Source organism: Furipterus horrens, unplaced genomic scaffold (genome assembly GCF_987537825.1).
Source record: "Furipterus horrens unplaced genomic scaffold, mFurHor1.1.pri manual_scaffold_11, whole genome shotgun sequence".
Classification (NCBI taxonomy): domain Eukaryota; kingdom Metazoa; phylum Chordata; class Mammalia; order Chiroptera; family Furipteridae; genus Furipterus; species Furipterus horrens.
In genome coordinates this window covers 65,048,698-65,076,003 of record NW_028327181.1, presented here as the reverse complement: position 1 = coordinate 65,076,003, position 27,306 = coordinate 65,048,698, and the positions used below count along the sequence as shown (strand labels likewise).

The 27,306-nt window shown below is 48.9% G+C and overlaps 2 protein-coding genes across 9 annotated transcripts in view; one reads left to right on the top strand and one right to left on the bottom strand.

Annotated features, from left to right (window-relative positions):
- Nucleotides 1–772: 772 nt before the first annotated feature.
- Nucleotides 773–20,377, top strand: LIG3 (DNA ligase 3). 5 transcript variants are annotated; one of them, XM_090291248.1, is made up of 20 exons: nt 773–888; nt 2,972–3,522; nt 5,060–5,203; nt 7,238–7,435; nt 8,102–8,253; nt 8,939–9,105; nt 9,205–9,282; nt 9,386–9,554; nt 11,048–11,203; nt 13,174–13,305; nt 13,720–13,799; nt 14,824–14,911; nt 15,278–15,355; nt 15,664–15,787; nt 16,402–16,544; nt 16,876–16,950; nt 17,360–17,506; nt 17,921–18,116; nt 18,486–18,610; nt 19,899–20,377. In XM_090291248.1, the coding sequence occupies exons 2-20, from the start codon at nt 2,976–2,978 to the stop codon at nt 20,133–20,135; spliced, it is 3,036 nt and encodes a 1,011-aa protein (XP_090147374.1). In that variant the 5' UTR covers nt 773–888; nt 2,972–2,975; the 3' UTR covers nt 20,136–20,377. The 5 variants fall into 5 exon arrangements, with proteins under 5 accessions (XP_090147374.1, XP_090147377.1, XP_090147375.1 ...); XM_090291251.1 differs by lacking the exons at nt 773–888; nt 19,899–20,377 and adding exons at nt 1,845–1,906; nt 18,758–19,135; XM_090291249.1 differs by lacking the exon at nt 773–888 and adding an exon at nt 1,859–1,906 and having other exon boundaries at nt 7,238–7,336.
- A 4,495-nt stretch (nt 20,378–24,872) lies between these two features.
- RFFL (ring finger and FYVE like domain containing E3 ubiquitin protein ligase) overlaps nt 24,873–27,306 on the bottom strand; it is a 66,009-nt gene continuing 63,575 nt past the window's right edge. For all 4 annotated transcript variants that reach the window (XM_090291244.1, XM_090291245.1, XM_090291243.1 and 1 more), the window contains exon 7: nt 24,873–25,642. In XM_090291244.1, the coding sequence (XP_090147370.1) occupies nt 25,461–25,642 (182 nt within the window). In that variant the 3' untranslated portion in view covers nt 24,873–25,460. The remainder of the gene's footprint in view (nt 25,643–27,306) is intronic.

Below are 27,306 nucleotides of genomic sequence, written 5' to 3'. Positions count from 1 at the left end.
AATTAGTTCCTTTAGTTCAGTCTCTCCCCTACCCAGCTTCAACAGTAGTTACTACTTCATACAGCTCTCCATGGCTCTCCATTCCCTAGGTAATAAAGGCCAAGCTCTTTTTCACCTAACACAGAATTCCCTCAGGATCTCATCCTGGTTTACCTCTTTAACAATGCCCAGTAGCTTGCCTTTCTTGGATCCTGAACAAGTTCACTTACCTCCTCTGAGCCTGCTACTCTTTTGTAAAAAGAGCTATCCTGATCTCTCAAAAAGTTGACCTGAGGTTTAAAAGAGATTAATACACTTTAAACGACACACAATCGAGATTACTCTCCTCATCACTCCTTTACATTTTATATCTCTGTCTAGTGCCTCTTTTCAATTCAGTATTATTTGTAGGACACTTACTAGGCGCTGGGCAGTGTGTGGAAACAAGACAGAGGGCATACAGAAAAGGAGGATGAATGACGTGATTGTTGCTCATTACTATATAGTTTCCCAACCGGTATCTTTAAGGACTGAAAATTCTCTCGTATTATCAGCAAATCAGAAGTCCTCACAAATTCAGGCCGGGCTGCGCCCCCGGGCGCCACCACGTCCCGTACCTTCTGCTTTCCCCGGCCCCATCACAGGTCGCGAACCACTTCCCCGCGCGCGTACCCCCGCCACACAGAGCCCAGAGCCACACTGGTCCGAACCTTACCATCGCCCACGTGGCCGTGGCAGGCGGGGGCGGGGACGCCTGGCGGAGCAAGGGCCAAGATCTTTGCGCCTGCGCGTTGAGGCCGGCTCTAGGACCCGGATTTAAAGAGACAGGGTACAACGGTGGTGGTTGAGCTTGGCCTGTGGGCGCTCCTGGTCCGAGGCCTGCGGTGAGCGCCGGCGCTGGGAAGGCAGGTGAGAAGGGGCTCGGCGGATCCAGGCAGTGGGGAGGGAGACGGCCCGGGGCCCCGGTGCTTGGCGCGGCCGGGGAGCCAGCCCCACCGGCTCCTCCCCCGCCCGCCCGCCCGCGGAGCCCAGGGGCACACCCTCCGTGACGTGGCGGCCCCCCGGGATCCTGTGGGGGTTGGCTCCCGACTCCCTCGGACCCTCACGGGTCCACGCCAAGGAGGTTCCCCCCGCGGGGACTGCTCTGGCCCCGGCCGGCTCTGCACACTGGAGCCTTTCTGTACCCGTAGCATCTCTTTGCCCGGCTCTGGGCTGTGTCCTCAGGCCGAGGGACTCGCTTCCCCGCTCCCCCCGCCCCCCGGCGTTTCAGTGCTCACCCAGCAGCTGCCCCTGCCCACTGCCCCCCGAAAGCATCGCGGGAAGGCCCTCCAGGAAAAGCGGCTGCAGGGCTTTCACTTCCCGGCCCGGTGCAGCTCACTGAGCCGAGGCGGCCGGGGCCGCGTTCAGGCCTCAACGGCTTCCCTATCGACTGCCTTTGCCGAAGAGCAGGGCAGCGGCCGCGAGGACTGTGGGACCCACGGGTTTCCTTCGAGCAGCACCGTGCTTCCTCGCGGCCAGGCCGGCTGAGGGCAGGGCGCTGCGGGGGATCCTGAAGTCGGTGGGGATGGAGGGGCCCCGCTTCGCAAATCGTTCTTCTGAGGAAGATGTGGAAACCCAGTTTGTTCTGAGCTCCTCCCATGGGCCTGCCATACTTTCATATACTTCGTCTTTGCGGTTCTTAAACTAATGGGGGTTATAGAGCCCCTTGTGAAATTTCATGGAAATCATACACCAATCCTGGGGGGGAGGAGGGGTACGTTTATGAATACGCACCTTTTGTATACATTTTCAAGGAGTTCAGAGCCACACAACACAGCAGCCCATCCATAAACTCATTTTAATTTCCCCAACCATTCCGTGAGGTAGATATGATTTTCCCTGTTCCAGAAATAAGAAAACAAAACGGCGACCCAGGAATTTCTCAAAGGTAACGTAGTCCCTAAACTGTAGGGTCACCCTTGCACGCCCATCCCGGATTCCCGTGCACCTGTTGGCCTCTGCATCGTGTTGCAGTACACTGAGGGAAGCCTGCTTTTCATTCTGTGTAGCCCAACAGCAACTTCACACAAAGCGGTGTGCAGGCCGAAGTAAATCGGAACTAGGAAGCCACTTCAGAAAATAGGAGCCTAAGAAGGTGGGGGGATACCATGCACGTGTGATCCCTGTTTCCCCTGGGATTGATTGATCAGTTCCTTTGCTTCTCGCCATCCAGGTATTTCAGCATTCCCTGATTGAAGCTGCTGAAATACAAACAGGCTCAGGGCTCATAGGGAGCCTCTGCTTGCAGGATAGCTGCTTCGCTGATTGTAAGAGCTAACATTTGTTGAGCCTCTGCTGTGTGCTCAGCTCTGTTCTAAAGCCTTGACTCTTTGAATGGCAACCCCTTGAGTTCCATACAATTTTCATCCACATTTTACAGTTGAGGAAATTGAGGAATAGAGCGGTTAAGTAATCTACCAAGGTCACACAGCTGATGAGCCAGCATTTGAGCCCAAGCAGTCTGGTTCTCCAGATTATTTGGGATAAATCAGAAATCACATTTCTCAAAATAGCACTTCTAATTAAATCACAGATCTGTAGTGTGGCTTAATTGGTTGCCAAGGATAGCATGTATGTATACTTCCCATTAAAATTTTCATGGACATAATGGAATTTTTGTTGGCAATTAAAAAGAACTTCAGGTCTTGTAATACTGAAGGGTCATCATTTTGAGTATCTGGTATTACTGATGGCCTGAGAAAAGCCTTTATGTTAATTTGGGTTCTCTTGATTGTGATTTACTAATTATATATGCATACATTAGATAATTGTACACCCTTTTGAATTTTCCTGCATTGGAACTCTTCTTCATCTGTAGTCATTAAAACGTTACTATGTTAGAAAGTGACTATGTTAGTTAGCAGGGACTATAGAATACCTTGGCCTTTGAGGAAATTGAAAGCCTCGCTCCTCATTTATATCTCACCTTTTCTGCCTCTCACTGTTTGTGCAGCTGTATGACTTTGGTTTTCAAGATCCTCTTCCCACCAACCTTCCGTGCACTCAGCCGAAAAGAACCGTGCCTGTTCCGAGAACATCTCTGGCCAGACATAAAACAGTTCAGCCAGTGGTCAGAAACAGATCGGCTCCATGGGCGCTGCCTCCTCCAGATAAGAAAGCCCATTCTGTCATTCCAAAAAGGCAATCTAAGACCACGTGCCACCTGCCTTGTCTTCTTGCCAGGGTCGCATGTGGGACTCTGCAGTGAGCCCTGTGAGATGGCTGAGCAACGGTTCTGTGTGGACTATGCTAAGCGTGGCACAGCTGGCTGCAAAAAATGCAAGGAAAAGATTGTGAAGGGCGTATGCCGCATCGGCAAAGTGGTACCCAATCCCTTCTCAGAATCGGGGGGTGATATGAAAGAGTGGTACCACATAAAATGCATGTTTGAGAAACTGGAGCGGGCCCGGGCTGCCACAAAAAGAATTGAAGACCTCACAGAGCTGGAAGGCTGGGAAGAGCTGGAAGATAATGAGAAGGAGCAGATAAGCCAGCACATTGCAGGTGGGGTGAAGAATACTGCTTTCTCATCTTACTGGTGCTGAGAAAAACAGTGATAAGGAGAGTAGAGTTCAGTGCTGCTTTTTCTTCTTTTAACTTTTTATTTGGAAATAATTTTAAACTCACAAAAGAGTTGCAAGAATAAAAATAGTACAAAGAACACTTATGTTTCCTTTACCCAGATTTACTTTTTGTTAACATTTCTCTTTTGTTTTACCATTTGTGTTTATGTACCCCCTCCAATATAGAATCCCTATATTAAGATCAGGTGTTTCATTTAATAGTCATATCTCTTTGGCCTCTGGAATAGTTCCATAGTCTTTTTTTTGTTACATTGACATTTTTGAAGAGCAAAATATTTATTGATCTATCAACTTATCTGTTTGGACTCATAGATTACTTCTTTTTCTTGGTGGTTTATATTTTTACTGTACTTTATTAATTTGGTACTTTAATGTCCCATACTTGGCCAGTTCGGAGACCCTTTGAGCTGGTTTCTATGTCCTAAATACCCCCATCTTGTTTTTCAAAGTGTTCTAAAGTACTCCCTTACTCTCTGGCCTAGTAGTATGCTATTAGACTTACCTTCTATATATCCCCTCCCTGCCCTGGAATCAGCCATTTCTTTGAAAAGTCCTGGTTCCTGTCCATAAGGAATGGCATAAGAAACCAAAATCTGAATGCTACGTGTCCTTGTTGCCATGAGGTGTCTTTGCTTTTAAGCCCTTCCGGCAGGCTAGAACTAGAAAATATATGTATATACACAAAACACACATACATACATTCACAGATATATATAGTATATGAGCACATATACATGCATATTTATATTTATGCCTACTTTAGAAATCTTATACGGATACTTCCAATTCCCATTAGTCCTTTATGATCATCGGTGTCCTCATCTTTAACGAGTCGTATCTTCAATTAAGTATAGTTTTTGTCACCGTAGGAGGACTCTTACAGTGGCTCTAAAAATGAATGTCTATCCTTGTTTCTTGAAAGGAAAAAGACACCCGGGAGAGAAAACTACTTGTCATATATTCCTTTCTCAAGCTCTCCATCTTCCCCTACCCAGCCTTAGCCGCTGGCCTCAGCCTTGTTCTTTCTTGACCCATCTCATTCAGAGGAAGGGAAATACACGGTAGAGTTAAATTGTCCCATAGCTCAAATAACTCAGCAGCTGGAAGCTTTCCTGTCTGACAAACTGACCTGCTCTGTTAATTCCATGGAGCTGGGTTCCTAAGGTCTGTCTGTTGAGATATAATTTCTGATTTCCCCCAAATAATCTGGGGATTATTGTATGTGGGATAAGAGGTAGAAAGTAGTGATGGAAATTGAAGTTGACTAATAAATGGTGACTGGGTCTTTTGTCCCTAGAACATTCTATTTCCCAGTACCATATTAGCAGGTACCTCGGGTAACTTACCATGGTACTAACTTACCAAGCAAGGCTGTGGGAGCAGCTGATGGACCCTTTGGAAGCCTTCTCGGAGACCTTTCACTGAAGAATCTTTTCCTTTCTTTTGGGGTCCTACAGATCTGTCTTCTAAGGCAGCAGGAACACCAAAGAAGAAAGCCGTTGTGCAGGCTAGGCTGACAACCACTGGCCAGGTGACATCTCCAGTGAAAGGTGCTTCATTTGTTACCAATAACAATCCCCGGAAATTTTCTGGCTTTTCAGGTAAGATAGGTTAGGGGCTACTTCAGCTGTTACGGTCCTCCTTTTTTAATTTGGCATCCTATTTCGGACTGTGGATAAGAGTGAAAATTCTGTGCTCTCTAGTCTCATTAATAATTTGTTTCTGTCTGAGCAGAGGCAGATAATGGCTAATTCTCAGTGCTCCACCTGTATAGCATTTCTTTTAAATCTTCACTTGAGGAAATGTTTTTATTGATTTTAGAGAGAAGGAAGGAAAGAGAGACAGAGAGAAACACCAATCAGTTGCCTCCCATACACACCCTGACCGGAAAAGCGAACCCATAGCCTTTTGGTCTACAGAACAGCGCTCCAACCAACTGAGCCACCCTGCTAGGGCTCTTTGAATACTTTAATCTCTGTTGTAGCAAAAAGATGTTTGTTTTGTCAATACTTTTCTCTTTGAAATAGTACCTGGGTCAGACAGATTATTATAACCTGCCCTTTACTTCCTTGGGGTTTTTTTTGATAATGAAAGAATTTTGAGAAATTGCATCCCTAAACTTGCCCAAACCAGAGATGAAAGTATGGGAGAAGGCGGGCGTCAGACATGCCTTGTGTAACAAATAGCATTGGGCTAGGTAGGGGCTTGTACATATGCAGTTTTGTTTGTTCTTCAGTTAACCTTGGGAAGTACTTTTATCCGGTCTATTTTATGAGTGAGAAAGTTGATGTTCGGGTTCATTATGGAATTAGTATTTACACTGGAGTCTGTTTAACTCCAACACCTGAGCTCTTTTACCCTCCATCCTGTTGTGTCTGTATTTGGAAACATGCTGTGACTAACTCAGGTAAAGAGAATGAGGACAAAACACATGGGCTCAGAAACTGCTTAGGGTGGTAGCTTTATGTGAGTGAAAGAAGCCTAGACTTGAGGTCAGGAGACCTGGGTCCTGGTTCCAGCACTGTGACCTGATGGCTTGTTCAGGGGAACAAGTCACTGCCCCTCTGAGCCTCTGTGGCCTCATCTGTGAAGTGGGAATGGCAACACCTGCCTTCTTCATCCCACAGTATTCTCACGAGACTGAAGGAGATAACGGTTGTAAAAATGGTGCCTGATTATATGGGATTCTTATTAATTTAAAATTCTGAGATTTTTTTGTTTGTTTGTTTGTTTAATGGTGGGTTAAAGATAGAGTACAGAAGAGTCCAGGTGACAATAAGGACAACATGTTTCTAGAAGGACTGTGGGGAGGGAATTTGAGAGCAGTTGAGTGAAACACGTTCTGGTTCTTGCAACTCGCTGAACATCAGTGCTTTGGAGATTCTGTCCACTAAAAAGCCTCTTTAGCATTTATAATTTACAAAGTCCAGATGAGGAGCTTACATCAGCAGCCTGCTTGCTGTTGGCTCTGCTGCAAGCTTGCAGAGTGAAATTTGCTTTATAAATTGTCACATGGACGTAAGAGTTGTGCAGTTATTTGGGGGTGTCTGGAGAGAAGCCCTGCTCGTTGACAGCCATGAAGGAAGAAAAGAAAGTGGTAATGGAGGTGAGTGGGAGTGGCAAAGGGCTAGAAACATCTCTTCTCAGGCCTAGGTCTCCTCTCAGTAAGAAGAGATAGAGCTAGATAATCATTATGGCTTCTTCCAGCTCTGACAGTGTGCCATAGCAGTGGTTTCACATTGACCAACGTGTCCTTTGATTTCTTACCCCTTCCTCATCCCAGCTCCTGTGGGGTCAGCTTTATAATTGCTCTGAGATCCTCCCGACCAGTCTTGGCATGGAGGTGGCCTTTGTTCCTCTGTGAAACACTCAGAGATGCTCATTACCTCGTCTTCTGCTTGGGTGTGAGGCCACTGTTTCTTTACCATTAATAGCTGTGAGATTGGGGGGAATTACTTGACCTTCATTTCTCTACCTGGAAGATGTGTGTAACATATCTATCCCAAAGAGCTATCTTGGGGATTAGGTGGAGCTACATATAGAGCCCCCACAGAGGGCCTGTTAGTTTCCCTTCCTTCTCAGGAAGCCAAAACGAATCATCTCTGCTATTTCTCTTCCTCCTCCCGCCCCCACAGCTAAACCCAACAACTCTGGGGAAGCCTGCTCAAGCCCTACCCGTAAGACAAGTCTGTCCTCAAGCAAATGTGACCCCAAGCACAAGGACTGTCTGTTACGTGAGTTTCGGAAGTTATGCACCATGGTGGCTGAAAATCCTAGCTACAACACAAAGACCCAGATCATCCAGGACTTCCTTCGGAAAGGCTCAGCAGGAGGTGGGGACTGCAGCACCCTTGGGGGCAGTTTTCCTCTAAAGAGCTCAGAGCCATCGCCGGATTCATGGGCCTGTGCTCTGGACAGCTGCATGGAGCCCCGTACTTGGTTTAATGCTCTGCTATTGCTGGCTTGAAATTCTTAATAATTTTGAAAAGAGTCCCTTATTTTCCTTTTGTACTGGGCCCCAGCAAAGCATATGGCCAATTCTGCTCCAAGCACATTGGCATCTTTCTTCCTCTGCCCTTATTCTGCCCCCAGGAGGCCAGAAGAATCTATCCCATTTGACCAAGAGGAAAACGCTGTCCTGCGTGTTTGATTAGGTTTTTGTGAATCATATGCACAGCCTGAAATAGTCTTCCAGCTCTGCTCCTTTCATTCATCTAACAAGTCACCACTGAATGTCTATAATGTGCCCATCACTGGGGACAATAAAATGGGAGCCATGGCTCTGCCCTACAGGAGTGCATCCAGGACCTGAATTAGGGGAGGCAGACATATAAACCACCAGCCACCAAACACCGACTCTCTACTGCTGTCATGATTGCGCAGGGCACTGTAGCAGCACAGGCAGCGATGTAGATAGACATCTCTTTCAGTTCTTGCATTTTTGTATTTATTTGTTTAAGCTCCATTTCTCAAGAAGGGTTCCTTTTTTCTGTCTCCAGATGGTTTCCACGGTGACGTGTACCTAACAGTGAAGCTGCTGCTGCCGGGTGTTATTAAGAGTGTTTACAACTTGAATGATAAGCAGATTGTGAAGCTTTTCAGCCGCATTTTTAACTGCAACTCAGATGATATGGCCCGAGACCTAGAGCAGGTCAGAGGAAGGGGAGGGTGGGCGGCAGTCCAGGCAGGGTGCTGCCAAGCCAAGCACCTGCAGGCTCTTTTTTCTGGCTGGGGTGCATGCCGTTTTAGGGAACTGAAACCCATTTCAGTAAGTCCCCATTGTGAGAGGAACTGAAGGTGAGGCTACAGCTGTTACTTTCATAAGGTTCCGTGGATTAAAATCACATTACTGCTAAGCCACGGAAGCCTAGCTCTCGAGGGTCAGGATTTGAGGCTTCCTGCTCTCTCTCCTGGGGCTCTTTCTGGACCCTATTTTTTTTATTACTTTTGCCCCCTATAATTTGGGCTTACCATTCAGCTTTGGTTTGCTTACAATTCCAGCCATGGCACCATAGAAAGTTTCTGTCTAAGCACCCCCATTATCCGATGATCATATTTGTCTCCGAGTTCAAATTCTAACAGGAATGAAATTGGCTCAGCCCTGAATTAGTCCTTGTGTCACTTCTCAGCTAAGGCAGGTGGCCACACCCTTTGGTGAATGGAGGCACTCTTTTCCAGGAACTGTGGGTGGGATAGGATCTCCGAGAAGGGAGGTCCCGTATGTGTGAGCTGGGGATAGGAGCAATGATTGAAATCTGATTCCAGCCCTGGGAGAGCAGGGGACACACTTGGCCATTTTGGGGTTGCAGCAGTGGCATTTTGGTTTTTGGAGACAGGGTGACGTGTCAGAGACAATCAGAATCTTCTTTGAGCAGAGCAAGTCTTTCCCCCCAGCTGCCAAGAGCCTTCTTACCATCCAGGAGGTGGACGAATTCCTCCTGCGGCTCTCCAAGCTTACCAAGGAGGATGAGCAGCAACAGGCTCTGCAGGACATTGCCTCCAGGTTGGGGAGCTGCCCAGTGAGGGGTGGACTTGGGGAGATGGAAAGATTTGGGGGTTCAGAGCTCTTCAGAGGGCAAGTTGAATGTGCCTCATCCCCTAGGTGTACAGCCAATGACCTTAAGTGCATCATCAGGTTGATCAAGCATGATCTGAAGATGAACTCAGGCGCAAAGCACGTGTAAGTACCAGCTCCCATCCTCTCCGTGAGGACAAACTGCTATCCAAAGCAATAAGGTCTAAGGCAGTGGTTTTTGTTTCCATGCTCCTGTCTCCATTGGCAGGTTAGACGCCCTTGACCCCAATGCCTATGAAGCCTTCAAAGCCTCACGCAACTTGCAGGACGTGGTGGAACGGGTCCTCCGCAACAAGCAGGAGGTGGAGAAGGAGCCAGGCAGGAGACTAACTCTAAGCGTCCAGGCCTCACTGATGACGCCAGTACAGCCCATGCTGGTAAGGATGCTGCTCTGGCCCTGTCTTCTCTCCAGGTGTCCTCTCCTTCCATGTGAGATCTGAGAGTGTGTGAGTGCTGACAGCCCTTGCAAGTTGATTACAGGACATTGGGGAAGGAAGAGTGGAGATGCAGAGGGTGTTTCTCAATGGGGAGGTAAAGGCAAAAGAGAAGACAGCATGATCTAGTGGAACTACCTGAACTCTAGGCCCACCTGTGCCACCAACCAGCTACAGAACTTTAGATGAGTTACTTAGCCTCTCTTGGTGTTTAGTTTTCTTGTGTGAATGATGTATGAAACCTTCTGAAGCATCTTCCAAAAATGGTTTTTCTATCATCTTTCCTGAAGACAGATGATGTGTAAGTAGCTCCTGAGGTTCTGTGACCTGTCCCAAAGTAGCTCTGAGAGTTGGTGGCAGAACCAGGCTTCCTGTGACAGGGTGACTTGGACGTCATTCTCTTCTGGAAGGAGGAAGCTTAAGGTGTGAAGACCAACTCTGACAGCTCACCTTGGGCCTCTGGCCTTGGTTTCCCCTCCACGTGTGCTGCATGCTTACTACAAGAGCTTCTGGGTTGTTCCAGCGATGTGTGGTGCTTTTCATGAAACTGGTGTGTTACACTGAAGCCCTGGTTTTAGGGTTTTATGTTTGGGGTAGGGAAGTGTTCTTTCCTGCCTAGGAGTGTGGGACAGCCAGCACCGAAATAGTGAGATGTCCATCCTAGGGCCAGGACCCTGGTCCTGTGCAGTAGTGGCCTTCCTGACTTTCATAAGAATTCTTCTGGAGTCTTTTCTACAACCTGTCATTTAAAGAGTGGCATGGGTTACATAGCTTAGCAGTTAACCACACAACCTTTGGAGTTGGGCCTAGATTCAAACATCATTCCTGCCATTTACCAGCTACATAATTTTAAGTGAGGGCTTAACTCCTTTGAACTTCAGTTTTCTCATTCATAAAATGAAAACAATATCTGTCCTATAAGATGCCACACTGAGGATGACATGAAATTATGAATACGGTTTGATATATAAATACCCCCCAGGTGGTACCCATAGTTGTTGGAGTCAGGTTGGCACAGGTGTCTGATAAGCACTCCTGTGTCAAGCCCTTTCCTAGGGATGCTTGGTTATTGCCACCCTGCCAGCCTTACTGTCACCAGTGACAGTAATCTTACCTCTAGGTACCTCCTGTGCTAAGATAGCCAATGTGTTTACTAATAAGCGAGAGGCCCTGCAAGATCTTAAATTATTGGGGAAAATATGAAATGCTCTTTCAGGGGAATTTCATTAGCTCTACAGGGAACTGCATTCACTCTCCTCAAAACGTAAGCTCCTGTGTCACCTCCAGATAGGACGCTGCCCAGCCTTTCCATTCCCATAACCTCCTCAGGGTCCTGCCCTGAGGGTATGCCCAAGGCCCTTGGGCTGTCCCTGCTGAGCAGCCCCTCACTGGAAGAGCCCCTGTAAATCTCCAGGCCTTTCTTTCCCCACCCCCAGGCCGAGGCCTGCAAGTCCATTGAGCACGCCATGAAGAAGTGTCCTAATGGCATGTTCTCTGAAATCAAATACGATGGGGAGCGAGTGCAGGTGCATAAGGACGGAGACCACTTCAGCTACTTCAGCCGCAGTCTCAAGCCTGTCCTACCTCACAAGGTAACGGCCTTCCTTCCTACCAGGACTCTTTCCCTTCTGCTCTAAGAACCTCAGCACCAGCATTCCATAGCCATTCCAGCTCTGGCGCGCAGTAGGTTTTGCATTTGTTGAGTGAATGAGTGAGTTCATTTATTCATTTTTGGACTCTTGCTAATACTGACGGGTGGCTCAGGAGGCACAGCCCAAGAGCCCAGACCGGGGTAGGTCAGCACAGAGCCCCAGAGGCAGTGACGCTTCCTCTGCGCACAGGGACACTGGGACAGTGAGCTTATCTGCATGTGACTGGTAGTGCTTGTCTTTTGTGTTTCCGTTTCCATGTGCTCCCCGCTAAGGTAAGTCATGGCTCATGTACAGAGGGGCCGCTGGGTTGTCATTCATGAATTGGTTCAACAAACATTTATCAAGTGCTTCATCTGTGCTAGGCAGTATTCTAGGTGGTAGACATATAGCAGTAAAAAAAAGAAAAGCTCTGGCCCTCCATCAGCTTACATGGTAAACAAAGCCACATGGTGGGCGTCTGGGAGCCCACCTAGAATGCTGCCCTGTATTGGGGCATTGAGAACCTCATTCCTCAGCCCTCCTCAGCCCTCAGGGCCTCTAGGAGGGGTATCATCAAAGAAAAGCAGCTGGAACATCTGGTGCCAGTAGCTTGTGAGTATATGAACTTCCTTGTTACCCCTTCCTTTCTAGCTCAGAGCCCCTGGGGTGAAGAGGTCGTGGTGTGTGGTTCCCATCCTTGCCTCAGCCTGGCCTTCCTACTGGATCACTGAGCAGTCAGGCTCTTTATTTCAGGTGTCCCAGAGGACAGCCAAGCAGTGGCTTCCCTGTAGAGCATCAGTGCGGGCTCACTTGCACTGGGGTGTACAGTAGAACTGCTGAGGGCCCTCTGGTGTGGCTCAGTTGGTTGGGCTTTGTCCCGTAAACTGAAAAGTCACAGTTCAATCCCCAGTCAGGGCACATGCCTGGGTTGTAAGTTCTGTCCCCGGGCAGGGCGTGTATGAAAAACCACCGATCAATGCTTCTCTTGCATATGTATGTTTCTCTCCCTCTCTTTCTCCCTACCTTCCCCTCTAAATAAATAAATAAATAAAACTTAAAAAAAAAAAAACACTGTTATGAAACTGCTCTTGGAGAGGTGGCTCAATGGGCTCCTCCTGTTACCCAGGAAGAAGTTGGAGCACAGTGTTCAGAACTAGAGCCCCTTCCCTGCTCTCCCTCACCAGTTTCATGCATTCCTTATTTCTCCCGCGGTTTTGGCTCCTAAGGGGATGGAAACGGTGGGGTGGATGTGCAGGCCGTTCCTGTCCCCGGTCTACACATCACGTGTATCTGTGGCCTGTGCGCCCTGCCCAGGGGAGCACTGGACCACAGTCCTGCTTTCTGGACCCCGTGGCCGGCATCAGCCAGTGGGGGCTGCCACGACCGCAGTGGGACTTCTCCCTGTCTGGTACTGTCAGAGACCAGGCTCTGCCTCGATCAGGAAACGTCCATTCCAAACATCCTTTCTTACTCATTTTGAAGATTGCAGTGGGTTCAGAACTCCCACCCAGAGACTTCTCATGTTTGCTTGCTGTTCCTAAGGGGGGTCATTCCTTCTTTCTATCTTTTTTCCATCCAGTCTGTTTTTCCCCACAGATCTCTGCCTTCCCACCTCTCCTCCCTCCTTTCCATGTTGACCAGCCCCCATGTATTCTCTCTTTCTTCCTTTTCCTCCAAACTCTCCTCTGTAGCCTGTAGAAAGGGACTCAACACGGGCCAACCTCTCCCTGGGTTTGGACGGAGGTTCTGAAATGCACCCTATTCCTCTTGTTCAGGTGGCTGACAAGGCCTAGGTCTGTTTTGCACATTAGCTGGGCTTCCACATGTTGGTGTCCTGTGTCCCTGCTGGGGCCTGGGTTTGCTCCCTGTGGCTTGGCTTCAGGTCCCTGCTGCCTGTTTCTCCTTCACCTAAGCGACCCTTCTGTCTCCAGGTGGCCCACTTTAAGGACTACATCCCCCAGGCTTTCCCTGGGGGCCACAGCATGATCTTGGACTCTGAGGTGCTCCTGATCGACAACAAGACAGGCAAACCACTCCCCTTTGGGACTCTGGGAGTGCACAAGGTAGTGGCTCAGGGCAGATGTGCAAGAATGAGTGCATGTGTGCATACGTGTGTGTGTGTGTGTGTGTGTGTGTGTGCATCGGTCTGGTCAGAAAGGGGAGGAATCAGTCGCTCACTTAGGGATGGGCGTATTCTTCATTTCTGAACTGTTTTTGAATTAACCCAGAGTTTATGTGTGTTTTTGTTTTATATTTTCTGCATAAAAAGGAGCTAGTATTGGGAACTAACTATAATTGGGTTGATTTCTATTCAGGACCATCTGCTAAGTACCCTCATGGACCAGGGGCTTCAAAACCCAAATGGGACTTTTCTATCAGGTGCTTCAGAGGGTCTCCAGAAGTAGACTGGTATTACCCATTTTTTGTGCCCTCTTATTTTTTCCCTCATGTACCTACTACCTCCTTTTCCCTTCCAGAAAGCTGCCTTCCAGGATGCTAACGTCTGCCTGTTTGTTTTTGATTGTATCTACTTCAATGATGTCAGCTTGATGGACAGGTGGGGAATCTATTTTTGGTTCCTGGGTGGGCAGGTGGGGGGTTCAGATTGGAAAGGAGGGTGGGGAAGGGACTAGATCATATGCCCCTTTGTGCCCAGGAGCTGGGCAGGGCCAGGGGCAGCAGCAGGAGGGAGCTGAGAGCGCACCCGCTACACAGGTGACAGAGTAGGAAAAGATGTAGTGACTGGTTCTCATCTCTGAGAGCTTAAGTCACACACAACCCTCACATTTCTCTGCTACAGCAAAACAGACTGGTGACAATAAATAAACTGTGAGCACAGTAGGGTTTCAGTTTATTTCTCCAACAGCACCCACGGGGACATAAGGCAGATGGGTTTCAGCTCAGAGGTTTTGCTTTCAGAAGAGGCTGACAGCAGGAAGCTCATGGTTATGGGGGAACTACAGGCAGGACCGTCTTAGGGAGAATCAGCAGTCTTGACTTAGCCACCTCCCAATTCTTAGGCCCAAGAAACGAGCACTGGCCTCTTCCACACTGAGAAAGTGTATCCCTGCTACTACCCCTCCCACACTGGCCCAGATCTTTGAGTGTGGAAAGGAAAGGAAGTGGAAGGGAGAAAGAATTTGGGGATAGGAGTTGGGGTTTGGGTTTTCGGTCCTGAGGCCTACAGGCCTGCTGGCTCAAGAACCAGCCAGCCTTGGGCCTGGGATGAGGCAGGGTGCCAGGGATAAAAAACAAGAGTCAAGCCACTTTTCAGGTGGGACCAGGATTCATACAATCTGTTCTGTCTAGAGGCCAGTCACCCCATGACTCAGTAAAGGAGAAACGGGAACTACAAGGAGGAAGTGGCCCTATGCCACAGTCACCATTGTCCATCTTTGGTCACGATGGAGCCCTTGGAGCCCTTGATGGGCAGCAGTGGTAGATACGGGCTCTGAGCCATGACGAGCCCTCTCATGAAGCAGTATATCATCGTGTCCCTTCCCTCTTTAGAACTCCTAATGCGTGGGGGGCTTGAGGGGGAGGGGATCCTGACCTGACCTCAGCTCTTGCGTACCCCTTAGGCCTCTGTGTGAGCGGCGGAAGTTTCTTCATGATAACATGGTTGAAATTCCCAACCGGATCATGTTCTCAGAAATGAAGCGAGTTGCAGTGAGTGAAGACCCTCCCATAAACAGCATCCTAGAGTCTTGAGAGCAGGGTAGAGAACCCCTTGGGCCAGATATGACTGAGAATGAGTCTTGACTATTTTCTTAGGGGGGCTGCTGATGTGTATGTGTTGTGTGCTAGTCTCCACCTAGGAGGGCAAGGCATGAAACATCTACCTGGGCTCCCTGTGTCCCAAAGCCACAGCAGCTCTCTGCTTGGGAGGGTCCCTGCTTTGCAAGCCCGTTGTTTGTATTCAGTCAGGGTGCTTCCAGTGGGCATTTTACTAGTGTGCGGAAAGGAACCCTCACGCTCTTGGCACCCTCTCAAGTCCCACACCCTCTCTATTCTCAACATCTCTCCTGTTATCAGAAAGCTTCAGACTTGGTGGACATGATAAACCGAGTGATCCGAGAGGGGTTGGAAGGGCTGGTGCTGAAGGATGTGCAGGTAAGATGGTCTTTGCTTGCTCCTGTAGACTGAGCCCGTCCACTGAGCCTGTCCAGCTCTGGCCAGGAGATGGCAGTGGTGGCCTGAGGTGTTTGGGGATGGGCGCTGAGGGGGCCTCTTTCCAGGGTTTGGACAGCTCTATGCTGTATCTAGAAAATGGGTTGGTGTATGCCTTCTGTGGTGCTGGGAGCCTAAGGGCTCTTGCCTAGAGTGGGATGGGCATGGGAAAGCGGTATATTGTGGGAAGAGGTAAATCCCACCCTCCTGGAGTTGTCATTCTTGTTCATGTCTCTCTTGCTTCCCCTCAGGGTACATATGAGCCTGGAAAGCGGCATTGGCTGAAAGTGAAGAAAGACTATTTGAATGAGGGGGCCATGGCTGACACGGCTGACCTGGTGGTCCTTGGGGCCTTCTATGGGCAAGGGAGCAAAGGTAAGGGTGGCCTCTGGCCCCTGGGATGATGCTGCTTTGAAAGGCACCATTCAAGGTACAGGCTGGCCTTTTTACTGGCTTGATCTGCCAGCAAGGCCAGTCGTGACTTCCAAAGTTCTGGGATCAGGGGCCCCCAACCTGGTCTGTGTCACCTCAGGCAGTCAGCAACATATGAGAGCTGAAGACTTGGGCAGAGAGAAGTCAGGCAAGAACACCCTGTGCTGGCCTGACACAAAGAAATTCACCAACTAGTCAGGGCCTGGTAGCTTTCTCCTTTAGGAACTGCTCCATTTCCTGCCTGGAGGGAAAGCCAGGGTCTGAGGAACTAGTCCTTTCAGGCTGTCTACTCGGTCCCAGGCACTGTCCAACTCCTTTTACTCCTCACCAGAGCCCAACAAATGATGTGTGGTTATCCCCGATTTGCTGAAGAGGGAATCGGGGCTCATAAAGGTTAAACTTGCACAGCCAGTAGGAGGTAGACCCAAGAGGTGCGCTCTGGCACACAGAGGCCCAGGCCCAGGCCCTTCTCTCTCCAGCAGGCTGCCTCTCACGGGACCAGTGTGGCTGGCAGAGATGGCTTTCTCTACCGTAACTGAGCCCATCCCCCCTCCCAGGTGGCATGATGTCCATCTTCCTCATGGGCTGCTACGACCCAAGCAGCCAGAAGTGGTGCACAGTCACCAAGTGTTCGGGAGGCCACGATGACGCTACACTCGCCCGCCTGCAGAAGGAGCTGGACATGGTGAAGATCAGCAAGGTGAGGAGACCTGGCTGGCCCCGGCCTCTGCGCTGGCCATCGTTACTGAGACAGCCTGCGCTTGGGGGACGGCAGGCATCGTTCACCCGTCTCTGCAGAAGGGAGAGCTGCTGCTTCACCATGGGAGCTGTATCAGGCCTTCAAAGTCTCTGAGTGCCCACCGTGCGGAAACTGGGCTGCGTGCCTTGGGCCATCCCCTCTGTGGGCAGGGAGACCCCATGGGGTGAGGGTCAGCCTTCTGAGCTGGGCCACCTCGTCCTGTAGCCCCGTGATCAAGAGAGGCTTAGGTCTGGTAGGGCGGGGTGGCCCAGCACAGCATCTTTTCCTCCAGGATCCGAGCAAGATGCCCAGCTGGCTGAAAATCAACAAGATCTACTATCCTGACTTCATCGTCCCAGACCCAAAGGTATCAACCTTTAGCGGTCCTTTAGCTTCAGAATTCTGGAGGGCCACAGAGATGCCATCTCAACTCATTGACAGTCCACCCAGAGACAGGGATCTGGACTGTTCAGCCAAGTGACAGGCACCCATCAATAATGAGTCATCATCTTCAACAGAGAGGGAAAGAGACTACCTGTCCCTAGTCACAGAGGGTCTGCTCTAGAAGTGACCCTTCTTGCAGTAAGAGAAACTGAGGCCCAACAAAGCAACAGTACTTCCCTAAGGTCACATGGCATCAGCAGCCACAGTGAGACTCAAACCATCTCCTCCCCGTTAGCCAATGCTGATTTGGTTTCCACTGTTCTCTCTTGCTTCTAGCTGGTTGGGAGATGTTTGCCTCTCAACCAGTAAGTGACCTGACTTACTCCCAACAGAAAGCTGCCGTGTGGGAGATCACAGGGGCTGAATTCTCCAAATCGGAGGCTCACACAGCCGATGGCATCTCCATCCGATTCCCACGCTGCACCCGAATCCGGGATGATAAGGACTGGAAATCTGCCACTAACCTCCCCCAACTCAAGGTGCCAGCTGCATGAGTCCTCTACTCTACTGTCCTGGCCTGCTCACATGTCCTGTCTTCCCTTCCCCTGTCCACTGAGACAGGGCAAGGAGGACAGTTAGGGAGACCTGTCTGCCGCAGGGCCAGGAGCGACAGCTCTAGACATCAGGCCCCGCTGGGTCCCGGGCCCTGGGGTGGGAGCTCCGGCTCTCACAGCCTCCTGCTGAGGGCTGGGCCACAGGCTACGATCTGTACCAAAGAATCAAGGAAACGGCCAAAGCTTAGAAAAACACCAAGGAAGCCAGCTTCTTTTCCTTATTTGTCCTTCCTTTTTTGTCCCCCAGCCACATGTGCCTAACAGACTGCACAGACCGCCTCTGAGGCCAGTGGCTGGGAAGGGTATGATACCACCTGCCATTGCCCTCCCCCTCCACAGGAACTGTACCAGCTGTCCAAGGAGAGGGCCGACTTCACTGTGGTAGCTGGAGATGAGGGGAGCTCCACCACAGGGGGCAGCAGCGGAGAGAATGAGGGCACCTCGGGGCCTGCTATGTCTCAAAAGGCCTCTCCCAAGCAGCCTTCTACCAGTGCCAAGGCTGGAGGGAAACTGAGTCACTCCAGCAGCAAAGGTGGTAAGAAGGGAGGGGGCTGGGATGATGAGTGCAGGGTGGGGGAGAGATCAAAGGACAGGAACTAGTCTCCCATTCCAGCTGTCAGATCATGTGATTCTCTGTCCAAGCAGCTGACATTGACTGCATTCCTGTTGTGTGTCCAGCCATGAGCCAGAAGCCATTCTGTTGGGCACTCTCCATCTGCTCAGTAAACCTGATGACAGGACCCCAGGAGAGCACATCTGACCTGGGGATTAACTACCTCTGAGCTCCCCTTCTCACCCACGCTCATAGCAGAGCAAGGCCTGACCCTCTCTTTGCTGCCCTGATTTCAGGGACCAGTGTCAGCTCCCCCTACCCTTAGTTCTTACCCCGAGCTCTCTCCTGCAGGTCACAAGCTAACTGCAAAGCCTTCGCCTGTGAAAGTGGGAGAGAAGCTGGTCATGAAGACTTCTGTGAAAGTGGGAGAGAAGCGGAAGGCTTCTGATGAGACACCATGCCAAGCAAAGATGAGGGTAAGCAAAGGAGTGCATCCAGGCCTCATGTTCCCAACACTCTGCACTTGAACTTTGAGAAGAGCAAAGGTGTTTGGGGAACTAATGGCCTTAAACCCCCTTCCCTCCTGCAGCTGCTCTACCCTGTGCTCTCTCATTGCCTTGCAGAGGCGGCTGGCCAGTGAGCAGAGAGGAAGGAGAGCTATGTCTGCAGGCAGGAGGTAGACAGCCCAGCCTAGCCAGGAGAGGCTGCAGGGACCCACCCAACTGCTGATCCCAAGGCACAATTTACATTAAAGGGGTGAAAGCCCAGTGTGGGTGTGCGAGCACAGCAGTGTGAGTCTGTGCTCAGGACGGGAGCAGGGCTCGCCAAGTGAGGGCAGGAGGGCACAAACTGGCTTAGTAACTGTCCCCTCACCTGAGAAGCCTTTTCCCTTTTGTATCCTTGTCAGTCTTTGACCACAGCTACCAAGCACCTATTGAGGCCAGTGACTAGGCTCAATCCTGGGGGAGCTGCTGGCCAAAGGGCAGTTAGAAAAGTAAACATTTGGTCACTAGGAAGTGCGATCACGCCACCCCACACCCCACCAGCCAGGAGTAAACACAGATGTCTTGCAGCTCAGGTCCTGAACCCGGTCCCCAGCAGACCTGTAGACACTTTGCCCCTTTCCCTACCTGAACCCCTTGAAGCCATCCACAGTAATGGCCTGGGCTCCTCGCCCCCCAGTCTGTTTGTGCACAGTAGACTGCTTGATTGAGCAACATCACTGCCCCTTAGCCACTGAATGGTTCTTGGAGACATGCACTTTTCCCTTCTCCAGGTCGCCAGTGCTGGGACCCCTCCCCTCTTCCCCCTAGGCAGGGATGGGAGTTATCAGTCCTGTCTAATCTGAAGTAACTGGAGGATGGGGGGTTTTTAAGCCTGTGCCTTTTCTCCAGTAAACTTTATTCATGCCCCAACTGCTAGCTGGAGTCCCTATACCTCCAGCTTATTCTTTTTTTTAAAGGTTTTATTTATTTTTAGGGGAAGGAAGAGGGAAAGAAACATCAATGTGTGTTTGCTTCTCGCACGCCCCCAACTGGGGATCTGGCCAACAGCCCAGGCATGTGCCCTGACTGGGAATCGAACTAGAGACTCTGGTTCACAGGCCAGTGCTCAGTCCACTGAGCCACATCAGCCAGGACTCCAGCTCTTATTCTAACCCTACTTACTCTCTGGTTTACACTCATCTACTTGGAGACCCACCTGCTCCCCCAGCACAGAATTGGCCCCACTTCCAACCCCACCCTGACCCCTGTGCATTTGCAGGTGCTGCTGCTGGACATCTTCACTGGGGTGCGGCTCTACCTGCCGCCCTCCACACCAGACTTCAGCCGTCTCAGACGCTACTTTGTGGCATTCGATGGGGACCTGGTACAGGAATTTGACATGGCCTCAGCCACACATGTGCTGGGTAGCAGGGACAGGAACCCTGAGGCCCAGCAGGTCTCCCCAGAGTGGATTTGGGCATGTATTCGGAAACGGAGACTAGTAGCTCCCTGCTAGGATTGCTGCCTTCCCTCTCCCCCCTGGCCTGCCCTTCCCCCACAGGCTGTGGCTGGGGCAGAGAACCCGGTGGGGGCTGACTCTCCTCCAAGCAGTGCGTCTTCCAAAACCCACCACCGCGACTGGTCTCTCCCCAACCAGGAGTCAGGTGCCCTGGGTTCCACCAGTCAAGTCATTTTCTCCTGCTGGTTTATATAGATCTTCCAGATCTGGGTGCTGGTTTTGTCATTTTTGTTTTCTTTAAAAAGAAGCTTTTATTCCTTTTTTTAAATAAAATACCTTGCAGTTACCTCTGTCCTCCCCCCGCCCCCCTTCCACCTCCTGTAGTTTCCGTAGTGATTACGGAGTGAAGTGAGGCTGGGCTATACTGAAGGTACTCCACAAAGCCCACCCCAGTGGTGGTCTTCTCCCCTCCTCACCTGCCCCTTATACTTCCAGATGCATTTTAAAGTTGTATTTCAGAGACTGCCCTCCCTCCAAATGCTTTTATTTGGCAAACCTTGTATTCATTCAGCCTGGCCCTTTTCCCCAGGAATGAAGCCTCATTTGGAAGAACACAAAATGAATTTCATGACTTGATTGTGGTCTCCTGTCACAGGGTGTGGGTCTGCTCTGAAGGGAGGACAGTGGGGTCTTGATGCAGAAAAGGGAGACTGCTTGGGCTACTCCTCTGGGGGACATAAGGCTCCGGGAGGACCTGCCTCCCCAGAAATTTGGAAGTAAAACTGGACAAATCTACACAGTCTGGTTACAAAGAAAGGCTCCTTCCTGTGCCACCCCAAGGCTGATTTACTTGAATAAAAAGAAAACAATTTAGTGCAGACGAGTGCTGTTCAATAGAACTTTTTGCAGCAATGGGAATATCATGCGCATCTTACAGTACAAGCTAGCCAACATCTGGCCGCTGAGCATCTGAAATGTGGCTAACGCAACTGAGGAACTGAAGCTTTATTCTAACTCAAATTTAAGTGATCGCTAGTGGCTATGACATTGGATAGTGCAGGTATAGATAGACCTGGTTCAAATCCAAGTACTGAAATTTAATAACTATAACCTTACACAAGTTACTCAACACCTAAGCCTCTGTTCCTCCAAAAGGAATGGGGATAGGAATTGAACCTAATTCATAGGGTTGCTGTGAAGGTTAAATGAACTCAAGGTAAGTTCTGTAAAGCACTTAGCACTGCCTAGCAGAGTTGGGAAAATCAACAATGACATGCATATTCAGACACTACCCAGGGAGAAGCCTGGTTTCTAACCAACTCTGTCAGGCCACTTCCCCGGCCTCCGTCTGAATGTCACAGGTCACCCTTGGGCCTGAAATGCGGGCTCTTCAGCTGGCCATCTGGTAATACACTGGCTCCCACGTTCTCAGGCCTGCTGACTCCCAAGGGTTAGTTCTCTTGATTTCTTACCAACAAATTGTCCTTCCGAGTTAGGTAAATGTGACAACTTCTGGAATATAATCTTGAGTGTCTGGGCCTATAAGATCGAGGACCACTACCTCCCACCAGAGCCCTATGGTATGCTCAACTAAGGTATAATAATATACTCTGCTGGGAGGCTGCTTGCCAGTCAGCTTGGAGGCCAACTTTAACCTGATTGACCTGGGTTTCCACCTGCAGGTTAAAATGTGTTGGGAGAAAAGGGGAGGAGGAGGATGTACTGCCCTGTCTCTAGCTCAGAACACTGGGTGGTTTTGAATAGGCACCATTCAGTCTGGCTTCAGTACTGAGAATAAGACACCTTTTTTATTCTATCGTCAATGGAGACAAGCTGCTCTGTTGAGCACTGACCTACATAAATTTCCACCCCCTTCTCCAGCCTTCTAAGGGCACGCAACTGGACAGAGCAGCAGAACAAAGCCCTCCCTTCGGTGTTCTGCCAAAAGCCACTTACACTGTCCTTTGGCCTGAATGATTTAGATCCAGCCCCACCTGTCCTTACTGGGCGTTTACACTCGAGGTGCAACCTCACAGCAAAGGGGAGTGCTTTGCCGAGTGCTCCCTTCAATTCACTGTTCAAGGGGGTTTGCCCATTTCCTTTTAGTGTTTCTGATGCATTCTTGGCTGCTAAGATTATGTCATATATAAAATCTTGGTATCCTTCAGTGTATTTCCACAGAACTTGAGCCTTTGTTAAAGTGCGGTTGCTTGGCAACATACCGGTTCTCCTGGGTACTCGGGTCAGTGGCCCAGAACAATGAGGACAAAGGGCTGAGGCTCAGGCTCAGCCTTTATTCACTTTAGAGAAGTCTCTCCTCAGTCAAAGGGTAGATCTGCACATAATCTAGCTCTCCCAAAGGCTGCATTCTCAGGCATCCCCTCCCCTGGGCACTTAGGAGGTGTGTGTGGGCCTGTGCACAGAGCAGTCTGCACAAGGCTGGGCCAACCTCCGAGTCACTCCAACTGCCACAGCGGTATCCAAAAGCTACCATCTATCTCGGCCACTAGCTATCCTCAGACTCCTCTCTACACACATCTCTAAGGCCTCTTACCAAATCATTGTCAATGTCTGAACTCAGTGCTTCTATCTATTCAGTCTTACAGTTAGTCCTTTTTCTACCCAGCTCCCATCCTCTTCTAGGCTGTTCCATGGCCTCTCCCACATACTAGTGAGATCTTAGTCACAACACTAAGCTTCAGTTTCATCTGTTGAACATGGTTATCTTGACCAAAGCCACATGACATGACCCACGCATGTCCAAAAATAACTCAATAGCATAGCTGTGCACACACGCCTGGGCTTAGCCTGTGGTTTATCAACTTTTGTCAATCTTTACTATCAGACCTCTGGCAGCCTCACACTAGATCAGACAGGCATCTATACTGAAACTTTATTACAAAATGATAAAGCAGAGCTGTGAGACAAAAAAATACACATTTGGGTTTAACACCCAAGTCAGTCTGAGAGAATCAATATAAGCCACTTGAAGTAACACATTCACATCCAAAATTTTTCAACAAATTTATACAATATATATTGAGCACTAATTCCTGTACACTTATTCTTTCTACTTTGGATCCAAATATTCCAACATTATTAAACAGTCAGCTCTCCAAGTCTTTTTTTAAAGTCTCAATTGAAGTTTCTGAACAATCATGGCAAAAGCCAAGGAATAATTGGAAGAATTAGATGTTTCCATGATAATTAAGACCAAAGATCCATGATGGGCAGGAAGGAGCATTCAAAGATAAAAATCAAGTTTTCTACCTTGGTTAGATAGTAACTGCAATGGGATCTTGGAATTCCCAACCTTTTTTTTTCTTTTGGTGTAATAAAGATTAAAAAGAAAAAAAAAATTCAGGGATGCTTGACACCTTTTTTCTCAAATGAAAACCTTCACCAAAGAGGTTAGAAGACTTAAAGGCAAGTTCTTTCTCCAAAATGAATAAATGATAGTAGTTCTAATTCTTAATGAGGTTACTAACCAACCATTAGGGTATTATTTTTAATGTCAAGGAGGGAAATTAGGAAGTAGGGGGAGGTAAGGCCTCAGCAGAGAAAGCAAATTTTAAGTAGGAAAAGAGCAAGCTTCTACTCTGAAGTTATTGCTAGATCTTAACTGAGTTGCGTATACACAGACCTGTTTCACAGTGGAATTGAGGAGCAGCTGAATCTTTTGCTAAACCAGTAGGCATTGTAAACTATAGTATTTACTGTCCAGCAGAAACATGTCTTCACAGGGAAACCTCAATTCCCCTAGTTCCTACAAAGGAATCGAATCATTCAGGACTTGGTATAACGTTGAGGTAAGTGGCCTAGTGTTTAGCTGACAAACTACTTGATGAAATTTGATTTCCCCAAAGCAGGACTAGTACTTGAATGGAGGGAAAGCCTAAGTATGTCTGTGCCAATAAACAGGTCCTCTTAAGAGGTTTCCCATTGCTTTCCAGAGTCATGATGGGGTTATCTTGGCTGCATGGGGGGTGGGGGAGGGGGATCCTGCCAAGGCCCTCAGGTGTTCAGGGTTTGCATATGGTTCATCCAATGGTAATGGCAGCACACACAGCTCCTCGGAAAGATGTATGTTTCTGCTTGACCAAGCCACCCCAGCAAACTTTTCTTTAGCCCTTTGGCTCTCCCAGTGATTTGGAGACGCGAAGAAGGCTCAAGAACACGCCCTACTCATTGCACAATCTTTCCTAAAGAGCCTAGAGAATGTGTCTTCCTCACCTATCTCCAAATCACAAAGGAAATAGGAGATGGAGTCCCACCAACCCAGGGAATCAAGACTTCCAGCTGTCTGCTCAAGGGTTGAAACCAGCCTCATCCAGCACCTTCTGGTACCTCTTAGGAGCTCTGTCTTACACATTTGGTCTCTGGGAACTTAGGAGAAGCTGGCTAGGGAAGGAAGAGCCAGGTTTTTTGCCTAAGTCTCAATGCCTTGAGTGAGATCATGTCTAAACCTCCATGAGAAACAGAGAGACTTCATTCTCAGGGGAAAGGGGTTTAAAACTTTTGTCTGTTGGAGAAGTCAAAGTTAAGCAAAAATCCATTGTTTCCACCCAAAACTTTTCCTTTTCTCATAAACTAAAGTTAAGGATGGCGCTAAGTCAGGCCCCAAGACAACAGCAGAGATGATCCATGCACCCTTTCTCGCACGCAGACACTGAAACTTCCCAGCCGCTGGGAACCGGGTGCTTTGTTGACTTCCAAGGTCAGGTTAGGAGACTGATAGTTTCTAATCCCAGCACTGAGGGAAGCAACTCTTAATGACTCTGAATAGCATCTGTGTTTCATTTCTCACCAGAGGTAAGTTTACTGGTCCAAATTCTGTCCTAAGGAGGAACGTTATTGGTCTGGTAAGGCTAACATCTTTTTGGTCTGAAGAAACAAATGGATTTTAGGTGATGTAGCAAGCAACTTTAGCAAAGGTAGGTTAGAGCACAAAAGCCAGTGAAACCAGAAATAAATCCAAATGTGCTGTGGAAGAAGAGAACCATTTCTACCAGGACTTCTGATTGAAACACAGGCAAGCAGCTCAGGGAACTGGGTGGGGTACAGGAGGAAAGGAGGAAGATATCCAAGTTCTGGAAAGTTCTCTCTCCATCAGTTACCATCATCACCCAAGATTATGGAAACAGGGACTTGCCCAAGCAGTCGTATATACCAGTTCTCACTGCGGCGGGCTCTGCCAGCCAAGAGGTATACCTCCGTGGCAGGGCAGGCATGGTCCGAGGTGACACAGCGTCTTTGCTTGGCCTGGTCTTGGGAACACTGCAGATTTCTCTTCAGCCTGCCCCTCTGCAAGCTGGCTAACCCTGAGCCCAGACACCTCACACTGTGTCCCTGTAAGGCACTGAAGAAGCCGGTACCAAGCCCTCAGGATCTGAAGACGTGCACGGCTCGGATCACATACTGCCGGCAGATGGGACACTCATTCATGCGCTTGCCACACTTGGTGCAGGTTACCATGTGGCCACACTCTAGCAGGACACAGTCAATGGGTGAGTCCATGCAGATCCTACACAGGTTCTCCTCCACGCTGGCCGGCATCGCTCCCCCTGCACAAATACAAGGCAGAAAGGGGGCGGTGTGAGTGTATGGAGGTGGGAGAAACAGGTACTGTGAACAAACCCCCAAATCCACATACTTCCCCCAAAAATATAACTCCAGGAAAACATTTTCCCAGTAACCAATTCCAGTTGCTTCCTTAATCTGCACCTCTACAGGTCAGGTTATAGATTTGAAGAATAAAGCACCTGTATATTAAACATATCCCAGAATATGAGAATTGAATAGGGGAAAAGTCTTCAAAGCTTAAAAGAAATAATTTTCAGACGGTTGCCACTGTAATACAGTGAGTGAATGGCACTTAGGGACTCATTATCCCCCGAGGCAGAACATGCTGAAAAGATAAAAATGGGTCAGACAAGTTTAGATATAAATTTAACTGTAATGCGTGATTAAGGACCGCAAGGTTTATCTTTGAACATATCTCCAATTTAATAAAGCCAAGGACCAGGGGCTCCCCTTGCTATCCCACCAACATCCCCAGGGCTTCCTCAGAAACTTCCTGGTGGGAGAGCTCAACAACATTAGACAGCTCCCTCTTCTGTGCTAACCCCAGAGAACTAGACCCATACCTCCATGACTGCTTACCACCCTGGACTGGAATCTTTGAGTCCACCTACTCATCTCCCCCACTACACCATGAGTTCCTTTATTCAACAAATTCATACAATTTCTACAATTATATACTTAGCATCTGCCGTGTGCTCTGAGATCGGATATTCATCTTTGAGTCCCTAAAACACCAGCCAGCCATGTGGTAGGTGTTCTCTAAATGTCGAATAAGTGAACATCTCCCAAGGGAATGATAACAGCTCACACTTACTGAATGCTTTCAGGTACCAGCAGGGTCCTCAGAGCTTTGCATATTTTACCTCATTGAATCCTCACAAAAACTATGAATTATATGCTCTTACTGTTCATCTTATAGATAAGGCAACGGAAACCAAAGAGTTATGTGGCTTGCCTACGGCACACGGCGGCTAAGCAGAGAAGCCAGGATTCAAATCCAGGCAGAGGGCTTTCTGGGCAAGTAGCCTAAGGGCAGCAACTATCAAGATAGTATTGCTCAGTGCACAGAGTTCTTAATAACAGCTCACTCTCTTCAGGGGTGACATACAGTGGGCATGACCAGTATCCTAGTTTAGCTGCACAAACAGAAAAACCTTCATGTCCAAAAACCCTGCCATCCCAGCTAGCATGTTTTAAACAGCAGCCTGAACCAGGTAGCCATACATAGGGAACTGGACTGTACCGGTCACCACTACCATTCCACAGGGGAATTCTCCATATTCTGTTGCACTTTCTTTTCCTATTTCCTGGACTATATTCAAAGTCAGGAAACACCTGAGGTAAGCTGGCTGTGAAAGGTCCTGAAGCCTACCCACCCCTCTGCGGAGCTGCCAGCCGCAACAGGGAAGGTTTGGAAAGGACTAAGCTATACAAATACCTAAAGTGAGCAGGAATAATTTACACAATTTCATTAATGATTACTTCTCTCAGGAATAACAAGAAACTCATCAACTCAGATGCCAATGTTCTCCCAGGGAATCAGAAAAGGAAAGGAAGACACCCAAGTGGATTAGCACGATCTTGGCATCAAGGTGAGGAGTGGATCTAGAACTCCAAATGGTTTGGAACTGAAAAGAACTCAACC

What these genes read in the sequence shown, in the direction of transcription:
- LIG3 (XM_090291248.1), top strand. Translation starts at nt 2,976, where the DNA reads ATGACTTTGGTTTTCAAGATCCTCTTCCCACCAACCTTCCGTGCACTC. An exon ending in CTGCAGGACATTGCCTCCAG is followed by an intron (nt 9,106 to 9,204) that starts GTTGGGGAGCTG and finishes CTCATCCCCTAG; the next exon opens with GTGTACAGCCAATGACCTTA. An exon ending in TCATCGTCCCAGACCCAAAG is followed by an intron (nt 16,951 to 17,359) that starts GTATCAACCTTT and finishes TACTCCCAACAG; the next exon opens with AAAGCTGCCGTGTGGGAGAT.